General features: G+C 37.9%; 3 protein-coding genes across 4 annotated transcripts; 1 reads left to right on the forward strand and 2 right to left on the reverse strand.

Annotated features, from left to right (window-relative positions):
• Positions 1-394: 394 nt before the first annotated feature.
• Positions 395-2,441, reverse strand: LOC306906826 (L-rhamnose-binding lectin ELEL-1-like). 2 transcript variants are annotated; one of them, XM_079478495.1, is made up of 7 exons: positions 2,241-2,346; positions 2,099-2,122; positions 1,902-1,958; positions 1,680-1,809; positions 1,455-1,584; positions 947-1,078; positions 395-541 (listed from the first exon to the last, which is right to left on the reverse strand). In XM_079478495.1, exons 1-7 carry the CDS (start codon positions 2,269-2,271, stop codon positions 536-538), a joined length of 510 nt encoding a protein of 169 aa, XP_079334621.1. In that variant the 5' UTR covers positions 2,272-2,346; the 3' UTR covers positions 395-535. The 2 variants fall into 2 exon arrangements, with proteins under 2 accessions (XP_079334621.1, XP_079334622.1); XM_079478496.1 differs by lacking the exon at positions 947-1,078 and having other exon boundaries at positions 2,241-2,441.
• A 5,473-nt stretch (positions 2,442-7,914) lies between these two features.
• On the forward strand, positions 7,915-10,829 carry LOC306906663 (ciliary microtubule-associated protein 3; the record flags this gene model as incomplete). The annotated part of the gene is made up of 6 exons (XM_079478262.1): positions 7,915-7,933; positions 8,036-8,172; positions 8,343-8,441; positions 9,870-10,000; positions 10,236-10,350; positions 10,454-10,829. 6 exons carry the CDS (start codon positions 7,915-7,917, stop codon positions 10,517-10,519), a joined length of 567 nt encoding a protein of 188 aa, XP_079334388.1. The 3' UTR covers positions 10,520-10,829.
• A 182-nt stretch (positions 10,830-11,011) lies between these two features.
• On the reverse strand, positions 11,012-14,499 carry taf8 (TAF8 RNA polymerase II, TATA box binding protein (TBP)-associated factor). Its single transcript, XM_079477515.1, has 8 exons — positions 13,590-14,499; positions 12,873-13,032; positions 12,634-12,732; positions 12,448-12,510; positions 12,196-12,320; positions 11,907-12,054; positions 11,649-11,791; positions 11,012-11,537 (listed from the first exon to the last, which is right to left on the reverse strand). Exons 1-8 carry the CDS (start codon positions 13,635-13,637, stop codon positions 11,397-11,399), a joined length of 927 nt encoding a protein of 308 aa, XP_079333641.1. The 5' UTR covers positions 13,638-14,499; the 3' UTR covers positions 11,012-11,396.
• Position 14,500: the final 1 nt, after the last annotated feature.

The following is a 14,500-nucleotide window of genomic DNA, read 5'->3' on the forward strand; positions in this document are numbered from 1 at the left end:
TGGGAAACATGAGGGCCAGTCAATGGCCTCAATGCAGTCATCGTCCACAAGCTGCCTAGAGGCTTAAGTCACATGATGCCGGGCATGATCATGCACCAAGAGGGCTCTGCACTGCACCAGCATAAGATCTGACGATTGCATCCTGTTACTTCATAGCACGTGGAGGTCCTCCCCGGACCACCCTTGCTGTTGCCTCGCTAGTGTACCTGTTGTCACTTTTACCAAAAATTGTAAAAAGGGTTCACAATCACTTATGCCAATCTAACGGGTTGATTGATTTTCTTGAAGGTTAACTGTTGTGATGATTAAGTGTTCCCTTAATTTTTTTGAGCAGTGTATACAATTTTCTATACGCTAAACATGTATAGAAGGAAATAAAACAGCCACAAATTTTGTAGTTGAAGTTTAGAAAAACTTTATTAAGCAACTTTGGGGTTACACAAAAATGAGTTGCGATGAAATTTGCCAGTAATTTTCAAAGAAAACGGCAACAGAAGACATCTTCCCCAGGTAATAGAAAGTCTCATTGCCAGAGTTAATCCTGAATTGAAAGATTTATGAGAATTAAAAAAAAACGAGCAGGTCAATTTTCTTTTTTGGTGAGGAGCAGCGCTCCCAATTTCTGTTACACAGAAATTAATGATAGAAAAGGCATTCAATTTTGAAGTGATTTCGTGTGTTCCAAAGATTGCCCTCTAAAACAAACATTTATTTTGGGTTGAGCTAATTCTTTCCTTTAATGTCATATTACATGTGACAGTTAAGGTAAAACACTCACCTGGGGTCTCATTTATAAACGTTGCGTATACACAAACGGCTTTACTAGCGGAAAGGTGCTTTGCATTGACCACTTATGGTTTAAAATGAGCGTGTACAGTGCGGGACAAGAGGCTGAGTCACATACGCACACCTGCAGCTGATCTGTGATAAAGCCAATATAACTTACATGTGTGCATACGCAGTTTTCGAAGTCTGCATTTTTGGCGTAGGCTACACCATTTTTTACACCATCAGGCACAAGTACACTTCTGGTAAGGATCCTACGTACAGTCTTATAAGTGACACCAGGTTCTTCGTCCTTCAGGTATTTGGAGACATTTCAGTTTTCGGAAAGTAAACAAGTCAGTTATAGACCAGCCACATGAACTTCCAGCCAGTCTCATCCTTTAACGAGCGCAGCGGTCGAATTCATTAATTTCACTTTGATTTCAACGTTTGACATGGCCTTACGCAGTCAATATTGAATATAATCAGGGTTATATTTATCCAGAATGTACTTTACATTGTGTAGGATATAGAAAACAGTAAATCCCACAAATGACCAAATTGTCATAGGCAGGCTCACATTTTTAAAGCAGCACATATCAATTGCGACTTTGTGTGCAACAGTAGCTCATATGTGTCAATATACTGTGATTCGGTTTAAAATGAGGATGAATAGGTGTAAAACTCACTTGTATTGGTGGCGGTGGGTGTGTCGTTTCGACACAATCATAAGACAGCATCATCTTTTTAGACGTTCCAAAACAAGGGTCAGAGAAAGTCTCATGGGGAATTATTTTACAAAGTGCCATTCCATCACATCTACGGCACAAACATAACACTCAATACAAATATCAACAAGTTGATCACATAGCTGTTTAATGACTTAGATATTAAATTATGTTTACTGTTCTTACCTAGTGGCTGCTGTATTTAGAGCGTCAGACAAAGCGCAGTTAGTGTTAGTGTTATCGGCGTTTCCTGTTACGCAGGTTGTGGTGTCATCGCGGCCATAAAAGACTGAAAGCACTTTAATAGTTGCAACTCCTGGTGATAAACAATGACATACTGGTTTGTTATCAATTTCTCTTTTTTCTTAATACAGTAAAACCGAAAACTGAAATAAAGGAAAACCCAACCACAGCTGAGGAAAGTGGACTCGTATTCACATATAGTCAAGTCCGTTGCTTTGACACCTAGAGTGATAAACAGGGCATTAAAACGCATTTATAAAACAAGCTTACATACTTCCACACATGTGTTGATTTACGCTTCTGTCAGTGGGTGCTTCTTGTTTGCACACACATTGAACAATTGACCTCAAATCTGTCCTCACCATTGTGGCACAGCAGCACAAACACTGAAAACACAAATGCGAGTAAGTTACAGTAACAAAAAAAACTAAACACATTTACAGTGTTTATAAATAAATATCTACATGAAGTAAATTAGTTTTTTTGTATCACAAATATACTTGCATGTGAGACCGCTCAGTCCTCGTTGCAGCATGTTGACTGTGCAAGACAAATGGATGAAGCTTTCTGATGATGAAGACTGTACTGAATTCTCCTTATTTATCGAGGCATACCTGAAATTATTAACATACTGACAGGCACTATAAAAACACAAGATGACAAGACACAGGTGAACGCAATGATGGTAGATGAGTCCGAGTGAAGGCAGTCCGGGGAACGTGGAGAGGGCCCTCTTGTGGAGCGTAAGGGCACTCCGGCTGGTGACTGTTGCTGCGTCCAATTACCCCCACTTGCGGTACACTTGCGGATACACTTCTCCCATCCGTGCTGTGATTGGGCGTTCGCAAGGATTCCTTGGTAGTTAAAGTGCGGAAGACCGCTTCAAGGGTACAAAGGGGGCGCTGCTGAGCACACTTCAGGGCGTTCAAATGCTGAATGGGACGGCCTACGGACTCGTAGACTCGCAGCGAGCACGCGCAATTTAAGTCCACGAGACCGAAAGTCCACATGAAGTGCGCCATTTGTGACAGGGCCGTTTTAAATACCAAACCAGTAATGTACTTTTTTAATGTGATTATGACAATGTATGAATTCTCGTTTACCTTAAACATTTCTCCAAAGCAATAAATAAGAAACACAAAAATGTATGCACTTGAAACATTGATTCACATGTTATTAAATAAAGTTTTTATCAGATTTTGCAATCAGGGACAACACACTGGATTCGAACACAGTTCGAACGAAGATACATTGTTTTAAGGTCGAAAAACTACAAAGCATTGCTTTCATGGTATGCATGTGATTTTAGGTTAAACATATTTTTTCTTTGTCCTTGTTTTCTAGATTAAGAGGATGCAAATTCTTGTTGTCAGCCAGCCACACACATGGAAACAGCACAGAAAAAAAGAGAGGTGTTAACAGCTCAACTTTTCTAGGTTTTGAAATGATGTTGTACTGTTTAATAGCATGGAATTTTGACAAAACAGGCAGCTGCATGGTAATTTTGATAAATGTATTATCAGTGTGGATTTTTCCACACGTGAAATTAGTATTTATATTTATATCATCATCATCATCATCATCATCTCCGTTCATAACTGAAATACTAAACAAAAATTAAATCATTGCATGTTTTATACGTGACTAAAGACACATGTTAAAGACTATTGAGCAACATTATTCAGAATAACTTGAAACTATTTAGAATGATTGACACATTTTACATTAAAGAGTTCATTACAAAAACATAGATCTTAGTGAGTTAACCTTCAAGCCACTGCGCTTTATAGAAAGTACAGCTCAGCCATCAGAGGTACTGTGGATGGAGAAGATGCTCTTTGTATAATGTTTCTGTTTCTATATGAATGCTACATAGAGAGAACAACAGCCACTCTTAAAAATTTAAAACAGTAGTTTAAAAATATTGGACAAAGTAAATTGACATCCCTATTAGAAATGGTTTATATTTGAACCAAAGGTTTAAAACAACACAGGTTAATTTATAACCTAACAAGTTTGTTTTCTCTTTGAACAACACTGTTAGATGTCGCTGTAGATTAGCAGCACATTACTGTAAAAATCCACAGTACAATACTGCATCTGTATATTACAGTAAAATACTGCAGCTCATAATGCATTCTGGGTAAATTTCATTGAGCGGGAAACTTTTACAGTAAATTTTGGTCTCGCTGTAACCTCGCTGTAGCTTTGCTGTAACGTGTAACGAAAGTGTGCCACAATGTCATCACGTCAAATCACACAGAGCCCATCCTGGCTTCAGCTGGAGGAGGATAATCGATTTCTGGCAGTTTGGTAAGTTGTAGTTTGGTTTATTTTATGTGTTTCATACAAAAAAATTATTTTGTTTTTGTATTTTACACAACAGTTTGTCACAGTGTTGTTTTAAACGTGGAATGAGAGAGATATGGTCGCCAACAAACGTTGCTTCTACCTCAGAAATTAAACTAAATCAGCCCACTGCTTAAACCCGTTTTACACATCTCACTTAATGAATATAGGATTATTTCAACCGTTTATGAGGGTTTTGGTGAGTTTATTTTCTGTCGAATAGTTGAAGTTCGTTTATAATGGCTAGGTAAACCGACTTGTATTTGGTAATAGATAAACTCGCGTTTGTGTTCAAATAAAATAATCTTTGACCAATTCAACTAAGATTCCTCCTAAATAAATCTCACACGAAATAACAAAGTCACTGTAAAGTAGCCCACACAGCTACCAAACTGCTTCACACAAAATGAAACGTCATATTTAACTGTGATGAGTGCGATCCATACAGATTTCATTACTAACAGATTTATAAATGTGTTTGCGGCGCTTATTTCTGTATTTACGGTATATCCGCAGAAGCAGATATGATGTTCTTTAGAGTGTTTTACATTCAGTTGGCCAAAAAGTTTTGTATGACAATATATTTGTAGCGATATTGCTTCCAACACCTCAAATCAATGCACGTACTAAAGCTAAAGAGCGCTGCTGACTCCGCCTTTACGTAATGACGCTGTACGGAAAGAGGAGCGCGATCAGCTTTAAATGCATTTCCAAAAACACATTGACTTTCGCTACACCAACGGTATAGAAAATGCAATCCCAAATATTTGAACTCTTAATGTTAATGTATAGAGGGGAAACATTTAAATGATCATTTTGCTACATTTTTGATTGACTATCTTAAGCGTATATAATAAACAGAATGGTTTCTAAATTTCAGCAAGTAACATATCATTATATATTTCTTCTTACAGCTCTAACGTCACAGTTTGGTCCACTTTGCACCCTGGGCTTATGAGTTTCTGTAAGTATTGACCATGTATTTATAATACAACTTTTATTCAAATTTGTTTCTGGTTTTACTTCTGACTTTTTAGTAACACTTACAATAAGGTTCTATTTGTTAACATAGGATGTTAATACATTTTAACATTTGGCAATACATTTTTAAATCAATCAATTTATCTCTGTTCACATTAGTTAATTCATAATGAATTCTCAAATATTATTAATGTTGAAAAATATATTGTTCATTGTTAGTTCCTATTATCTAAACCATTAATAAATGTTATGGAATAAAACCTTATAGTAAAGTGTTACTGAATTTTCTTTCACCATTTACTGCACAATTTGTAGGCTACTTATTTTAATGGCTAACAGATTTTGTTATTTTTGGCTTTTTGTGTTACAGTCTCACCATTGATATTTTGGCTGGATTTGGTCATTTTTAAACCAAGCAAGTCATCCCAGGATGTCCAGTTACAACTGCAAGTCATGTAGTTTCTCGACAAAAATACCCACACCCACACAACACTCTCACACAACACCACACAACACTCTCACACACCCGCACACAACACTCTCACACACACACACAACCCTCTCACACAGCCCCACACAACACTCTCACACAGCACCACACAACACTCTCACACACCCGCACACAACACTCTCACACACACACACACACACAACACTCTCACACAGCCCCACACAACACTCTCACACAGCACCACACAACACTCTCACACAGCCCCACACAACACTCACACACAGCCACACACAACACTCTCACACAGCCACACACAGCACTGTCACTCACCCAAACACCAACACTCTCACACAGCCACACACAACACTCTCACTCTCACACACAACACTCTCACACAGCCCCACACAACACTCTCACACAACCCTCTCACTCTCACACACAACACTCTCACACACAACCCTCTCCCTCTCACACACAACGCTCTCACACAGCCCCACACAACACTCTCACTCTCACACACAACACTCTCACACAGCCACACACAACACTCTCACTCTCACACACAACACTCTCACACAGCCCCACACAACACTCTCACACAACCCTCTCACTCTCACACACAACACTCTCACACACAACCCTCTCCCTCTCACACACAACGCTCTCACACAGCCCCACACAACACACCCGCACACAACCCTCTCACTCTCACACACAACACTCTCACACAGCCCCACACAACACACCCGCACACAACCCTCTCACTCTCACACACAACACTCTCACACAGCCACACACAACACTAACACACGACACTCAGTTTGAATGGAACATTTTAACTACAGACCAGTGTTTTCTTTGCCAGTGTTAGATGACACCTGTCACTTTGTTGCTATTGTTTGTTTTGATATGTATTGTATGAATATTTTTGCTCACTTAAATGTTGTAATATATATAGTAGTCAACATTTGAAGTGGGTCAAAAAAGTTACAAGAATAGGTATTGTTCTCGCCTTTTTGATCCACTTTAAATGTTGACTACTGTTCATAGTCATTATATGTTGTTAATGTAATACATCATTCTTCAATACTGTTTTAAATGTTTTAATACTTTTTGTTTCAATGAAATGATTCAATAAAAAATTTGCCTGGATTGCCTTTTGATTCATAATGTCAAGTATAGCAGTTTTATAATATTAATAACTACAGATTTATATCCAAACTAGCTAAAATATATTTGTAATTATTGCCAATACGAATTAAATAGTAATTTGTCAATATAGGTATTACAGTAAAAATATAGTAAAAATACAGTAAAGTACTGTGTTGTATCTATACAGCAATATTTTTTGTACTGTAGTAATCTATTACAGTACAGCACTGTAAATCAAAATACAGTAACTTACTGGCAACCGTGCTGCCAGTAACGTACTGTAAAAATACAAGCAAATCGTTAACAGTGAAGTGCTGGGATTTTTTAATGCCAGATCCTTCCTGCTCAAATAAACACACCCTCCTTAAAGGAACATACATGTACTTCGAGGGAAGACCATTTCCCTGGGGGTCCATACCTTTAGGGAATACACCCTTGATGCCCTATAGAAAAAAGCAGTAGAGTTGGATCTGAGAAGACAGACAGCATCATCTATTCTATCTAAAGACAACACTGTATTTGTAATGAATAAATTTAACTTAAAATGCAAATGATTGAGGATCACTTTGCATAACCACTAATCTTCTATGTTGTCACACATACGGCCCTGCCTTAATATTCAATTCAATTTTATTTATATAGCGCTTTTCACAATGCATCGTTCCAAAGCAGCTTTACAGGAGAAGATAAGAAAAACACATAAACACAAAAAAGATAAAACACAGCAGTGCATGGTGTTTATAGAACAAGCCAGATTATTCTAAATAATATCTAGTCTCCCGGTGGTTTATTTAGCATATTTTACATTTTGGCTAAAAATAGGTGTCTTTAATCTAGATTTAAATTGGTAGAGAGTGTCGGACCCTCGAATAGTATCGGGAAGGCTATTCCAGAGTTTGAATTACGCCTTTGGTGGATTTAGTTATTCTATGCGTTATCAAAAGTCTGGAATTTTGAGATTTTATAGGGGGCTTTAAAGCTTTAAGTAAATAAAATACGATACTTAATGGGTAGCCACTAGCCAGTGAAGGGTTGATATTGTTATGGGATCGTATTTTCTGGACCTGGTTAGAAATATCACTAAAATGAAACCCTGACTAATATTTAAAATTCCCTTCTTCACACATGCACTATCCGCAAAACAAAAAAAGTTTCCAGATTTAAAAACGCATCAAAACTTTGTTTGTTCCTCACAACCTGTTTTTTTACCTGGTTACCATGGTTTCCATTAAACATCAGAGAGTTATGGCGAAACGGAGCGCAGGTACATTCTCTAAATTTGCTATCATATTATCCTAAATCATCTTTTTTTCTGAAATACACTTGTTGTATGTTTTATTTACACTGTTTTGAATCAACTTTCGAGCTCCGAGGGTCGCGTTTGGGAGCTGTCAAAAGCGTCGCATGTTTCCAACCCACTTTGCCTCTGATCGCACGGGCAATGAACAGCACGCACAGCGCGGCACTACGGAACTAGGACCCGGATGTTACGACAACCACAAAGTAAGTATGAGCGAAGCCTGAGCTATCTTACATAAATGTATAGATCATGTTATTAATCAGTTCGTCTTCTTTGTTAAGTTTGCAGTCCAATGAAAAGTGAAATGCACCTAAATGCATTTATACGTGTTGGTGCCACCTAAATATAAAGAACATGGTCTGTATTTTAAAAGGTGGGCAGTCTTGTATATGATCTCCAACATAAACCTGAGAGTAAAAGGGGATATGTCTTAGCAGGCCGTACTGCTCTACGTTTTTTGCCCCCTGTTAAGGTGGTAGGGGAGACCGGGTATAGTTGTAACACGGGGAGAGTTGTAACACTACCAATTCCACGAATCGGGGATACGATAGGAGTCATGTGACCATTTCAGTTAAATAAGGCTTCCTTTATGATCCCACATGGAGATTTTTCAGTCTGTGCTGCTATCTCTCCTGAAGCTACAGCAGAAAATCTAATTCTGAGGTAAGAAAGTAAAAAAAAAAAAAAAGATAACATTTTGTTTAGTACTTCTACTGTTGTAGATAATGTTGTATGAGTTATATCAGGTCAAACTGTAGTTTCTCTAGTAAAGAATGGTGTATCAACCTCCTCCCAATTTCAAAGCACCATGCTAATACAGCTAGCTAAAGAATGGGTGACAGTGGTGGGGTAGTTTGTAACACGTGTTTTGAACACACACACACACACTGTCATGATTCTGCTGCATCATGTCATGTTTCTCTTAGTGTAGTGGCAGGATCATGACAGAACCTCATGTTTAATGTGGAGAGGCAGTTATTGTTGTAATTGCCTTCCATACGCTCTCTCCAGGTCTCGTCTCTGTTCCCATCCTCTCGTTATTGATTAATGCCCTACACCTGTTTCCCTGTTGATTTGCTCCCTTACTTAATGCCCTTGTGTCTTCTGTCTTGTGCTGGTTCATTGTGGGTTGTGTGGTGAGTTCTTGTGTCTTGTACTCTAGTTTAGTTATTTGTAGTTCATGTCAAAAGTTATTTTAAGTCTTGTTTAAGTGTAGTTAGTTTTAGTCCTGTCTTGTTATTGTATCCATGTTTTGTTATGTTACCCCCACGTGGGTCTTTGTTTTATTATTTATTAAATATGTTAACCCCTTACCCGCTGTCTGCACCTGGGTCCTTTCTCCGTGTCTCACCACTCGAGAATCATGACACACACACACACACACACACGTACAGACAGACATGCACACACAAATGTTCACATGTACATGCAGAAAAACACACAATATGCTCATGCACTCCCCATATTTTATTTTATTGCAGCCATTCATTTAAAATAAAACTGTTGTTTTGGCATATCACTTAGAGTACCCTAAGTTTTTGTGCATTTTGTCTACCTGTTACAATTTACCCCAGTATGTGTTACAACCTACCCCAGTAGTGGGGTAGGTTGTAACAAAGGACCACCTTGTATTTGTCATCATCTCACAAAGTCTGTGATATAGTTGAATAAATTTAAAGTGTTGTCATTTGTAGTAGACAACTGTGGGTACTTTGCCTAAAAGTTTCAGATGTGTAGCCTAAACAAAAAGGTAGTTTTAGGTCCTGAAGAAAAAAGTGTTACAACCATACCCGGTCTCCCCTACCTATATTTCTTCTATCACTATAATACATTTTCATATATTAATAATAATATAGCTAGCAATTCATATTTATAAAAACCCTTCCACCTGTTTTCTTAGATGACCACACCTTCACCACAGCAATACCAGCAGGATTGGTCTCGACTTACGTGCTCTCCTGGCAAATCACCCTTTAACAGCTCCACACCAAGGTTCATGGACAAACTCTCAATGACGGACTCTGGTCCTGGGTAAATTCCTGAAACAATCCTAGTAGACATTTAATTCAGTTTTAAACATACGTTTGACTTATGAATGTCTTAAAATAATTAGTGAAGCATTCATTATGACAATTTACACTCTGACAGTCTTATCTCATCCCAGCATGATATACAGCAAGAACGTTCTAAAGAGCATTTTGTGTATGGTTAATGGTTTACATGATTATGATGCTAAATTGTCCCCATCTATACATCTTAATTTAAGTCCAGGGGCATATGCACACGAAACCATCCAAAGCAAGGTGTCTTGGCCTATGAAATTCAGCTCTACAGATTGGTCAAGAGTGCCCATGCTGGAAAGAAAGGCACTACGGACAGAGGTACAAAATAATTTATAGTTTTATATAAAAACAGAACAGTGAACAAAATACATTTTAATTTGCTGATATAGATTCCCTTTTGTTTGTATGTGTATAAATGCAGCTCTTGAGCGACAGAGACTTTCGGAAAGAGAGGAACAGGGTTGCATATCTACGCCTGTACTACTGAACAAGTTAAATGATTTACTATCACAAAAAATCCTAAAGCTACTAAACAAACTGAGAATCTATATACTCATCAAACATGTAAAGGATAAGCTTTTACCTGCTTGTTGGCTGTTTCCATTAAATATTATTGTGTATAAAACAGAATTTTGAAGTGTCCTAAATTAGATGCCTTCCATTTGTCAACTTTCAGTGCAACACAATTTCTATTTTACATGATGTCTAATTTGTACTATCTTATTTGTATCTTTTAGTAAGATTTCCTTTAGATTTAGGGGTGGGGCTTCAGTATTTTTTTTTCTACCAACAACCGTGCATTATTGCTGGATTCACATCAAACAAATTCATACAAATAATCTCGTAAAATAGTTGCAAATTCTCATGAGACCAGGCTTAAGAGTGAGCGAAGGAACACATTTTGTCAAAGCTGTTTGTGAAAGCCTCCTATGATTGTTACGTACATGCTTTTGAGACAATATCTTCAAGCCAAACAATAGACAATAGACAAAATACATTTATTACCATCATCCAAAGTAACATACACTGAAATCAATAGAGAATAACACATGTGATGCCTTTGCGAATTGTAAAAACAAAACATTTGTATTTTAGGATGTAGCAAATTAAAATTTAAATAGCTAGGTTTTGGATATAAATTGTGACACTGTTTTTGAAAAAATTATTTTGAAATATTTTTGTTCAGTCTGTCATTCCATAGGAATCAAATGACAGTAACTTGTTTGACCAAAGCTGCAGCACTCGCTGAGACACCGTTTCCAAAATGGAGTCATTTCAGGACTGGCTCCTCAAAATATCATTAGCAAGTGCTAAAAAGTCATTATTCACCATAACTTCAAACAGCTGAGTCAATATCGCTATTTTCATTTTTTCCTTCTCACTTTGGGCTTTTTGACTGGTCGTAGATAAGGGTTGTCAATCATATTTTCCTCACTGGGCTTCCCTGCAGGCACACCACCACCAGGTGGCAGAACTGCATTCTCTTTATCTGCACCTTGATCATCCTGAACAAAATGTTTTATATTAAAACAATAGCAGGGGAAAAGGGAAAGCATAGATGTTCCGGCTAATAAATATAGACATGGACAATCTGAAATAAAATGGCTCTGGCTTGCCTGAATCATGTTGTTGGTATTGTTCTCTGTGTCCGTCTGATCGTCCTGTTCGGATGAATCCGTTTCCTCCAGCATCTGAAGCTCTAGTTCAGAGGGCAGCAGGGCGCTCAGGTACGGGATGGAATTTGGCCGCGCTGCGATCACTTATCATATACAGAGACATCACACACAGAAAGACATATGATGGTGAAAAAAGACATCCTTAAGACTGATTAGTCAAAAACTGGAGTAGTCTAGAACATTGGATTCGAAACTCACAGGGGAAGGCAGTGATGTCATCCTTAAAAAGGCTCTGAGTCTCTCCGGTCTTGGCCATGAAGCGTGTGAGAGCACGTTCCACATCTCTCCTCTGTGAGGCTGCCTTCTCTCTCACCACTTGGTAATCTGACACAGGCTCTCGAAAGGTCTAAATGAAAAAAAGGGAAAGTTTTAAATGAACACCCCACACAATACAGATCACCAAACAATTTATCATTAATCATCTGAGAAAATGTTAATAGTAAATAGCTACAACAAGTCACAACAAAACAAATAAACCGCAACTCACTGGCGTTTTTATGTAAGTATGAGGATCTGGGAATTCTGGGAAGTGGCTTGGGATGTGTGGAGGGTGAGTGCGCTTCTGACCAGTCATGAGGGCTTTCGGTACCATGGAGGCATTTGTTACCGGAGCTGTAAGGAAGGTTACATTAAAAACTGATGGATATGTTTAACTAAGAATCAAATAAATGACATACATGATTCAAATGTAGCATAAACTACGCAGAAAGGTTTCAGAATGCCCCAGCAGGATACCTACGTGCAGTTATGACCATCCTTTGAGATCTCTTGGCATACGCTGGAAGAGTATCCACATTGAAACCTAGGATGTGAAAAAAATTGATCAAGCAAATAAGTTACGATTCAACCACATGGAAAATAAGTGAGATAAGTATATGACAAAACCATATATTTAGCTATATTTATTATTGAAAAAGCTCCTAACCCATTTCGACAAGTGTGATGACCACATCAGAGAGTGTAGGAGTACTCCTAGCAGTGTGTTCACAGTTCGCCCTTGCGCAACGTCCAACCTCAGATATATCTGACAAAAGTAAATGATACTGTCAGTACAGTACAATGTCATAGTGGTACAGCAAAGACAGGCTGTATGGTTGATTTAATGCAAGTAAATATAATAGGTGGTCCATGCATAGGGTGGACACGGAGTGTGTTTGTACTCACAGCTCTGCATCATCTCAGTGAGGGTCTCGACTGCAGCCTTCTCAGCACTCTCAAAGCCGCACTCTGTAAGCAGAGAGCTAATCACCACCTGCAGCGTGCGCCGCCGGGCCAGCTGGTAGTTCTCCGAAGGACTTGTGCTGGTCTTACTGGACGTCGAGCGCTAAAAGCAATGAAACCATTGAAGATCAGAAGGGTTATTGTACTAGACACAGTACTAAGTGATGTGTTTGGCTCAAAACCCAGTGAATGAAACTAAACAATGGGAATTCTATTGATTTAAAAAAATAAATTCGAAAGGAATTAAATAGAATACTATTAAATTATACTGGAATAAGTCAAATACACACTACACAAAGGAACTTTGTTCTGGTTGCCATGGTAAACAGATGATGCTTCATAATTCTATCTGTCATGGGAAACCATTAGCAGCAGAAAAATAAAGTTCAGTTTCAATCATGGACGATTTTTCTTTGGTGTGTCTAGAAATGCTGTCCAGACAGGCACCTTAACGTTACTAGGTTTAGAAACACAGCCTTTGGGCTGAAAGACAACGTTACCGAAGCCGTTTTTTACACCGAACAAAAGATACATTAGATTGTTTTAAATGGGTCGGTTCCTTGTCTTTGAACGTACCATACGATTAAACTACTCAAAAGGTCGATGTTGTTTAGCTAAGCTAACAGGATGCAGACAAGAGAAATGCAAAATTATATTTACGTTTCCAGTGTTTAAAGAGCCACTTCCCATCACTGCAGGATCTGCCATTTTAATCTAGCGATTTTTCTTCTAGTGTTTAGCAGTCGAAAATACAGACATTGTGTCTAGTTAATCATTTTTGTGTTGTAATGTTGTGTAAAAATGGCAACGCAAAGAAATCTTCAACAGGGCCACCGGAAGTGCCGTGTTTTTGCCGTGTGTATCTCCAAAATAAAAGTCTAAGATAAACGAAGATGTATTTTTCCTGACCTCTTGATTAAAATGTATAGGATGACCAGGCTCCATATGAATCAGACTTTTGATTGTGTTTTGTTTTATTGTGTTAAAATAACACTCAAACAAATGCAAATTTTATTTCATCTTTTACAATTTGCATTAAAGAAGTTATAGCGTTTATTCTCTGATATGAAACGTGTATGTAATTTTATTTAGCGTGTTATAATTATATACCACAATATCAGACTCAAAGGAAACTATTCTGCATTTTATCTTTAATTTGTATGTTTATTGATAGTCAAACGATGTCTGTATTTGTTTGTCACTGCAATGTTTAAAAAACTTGATAGTTTGTATGCTCTCTATTTAAAAACATCTAGCCTACTTCTTGACAGCCTTCAAATTGAAGGGTACAGTTTGGCTAGGGACCAGTAATGTGGTGTAACCCAACCTATTAACCCGATTACAGGTTATCACAAGGGATGGCATTGACGTCAAATCATTTTATGTAATTGTAGTAATTTAGCATTTCATTGCCTGAATTATACAAATGAAGAAGTAAGCAATTAGAAAAAATATTGCTCTGTCTCGGCCGAATGTATTTTGTTTTATAAATATTTGTAGTTGTTAAATCGTAGCATTTGGATGCAACGATCGCAGCTTTGCAGGCTTTTATTCTGGAAATTGGTGCCGCA

This window comes from Barbatula barbatula (assembly GCF_947034865.1).
Source record: "Barbatula barbatula genome assembly, chromosome: 17".
In the NCBI taxonomy this organism is placed as follows: domain Eukaryota; kingdom Metazoa; phylum Chordata; class Actinopteri; order Cypriniformes; family Nemacheilidae; genus Barbatula; species Barbatula barbatula.

Coding starts and splice junctions, on each gene's coding strand:
- LOC306906826 (XM_079478495.1), bottom strand. CDS start 2,271: ATGCTGCAACGAGGACTGAGCGGTCTCACAT. Junction 1,959..2,098: donor TGTGCTGCTGTGCCACAATG/GTGAGGACAGAT, acceptor TTATCACTCTAG/GTGTCAAAGCAACGGACTTG. Junction 1,585..1,679: donor CTAAATACAGCAGCCACTAG/GTAAGAACAGTA, acceptor TTTGTGCCGTAG/ATGTGATGGAATGGCACTTT.
- taf8 (XM_079477515.1), bottom strand. CDS start 13,637: ATGGCAGATCCTGCAGTGATGGGAAGTGGCTCTTTAAACACTGGAAAC. Junction 12,511..12,633: donor CATCACACTTGTCGAAATGG/GTTAGGAGCTTT, acceptor TTCACATCCTAG/GTTTCAATGTGGATACTCTT. Junction 12,055..12,195: donor ATACTTACATAAAAACGCCA/GTGAGTTGCGGT, acceptor TTTTTCATTTAG/ACCTTTCGAGAGCCTGTGTC.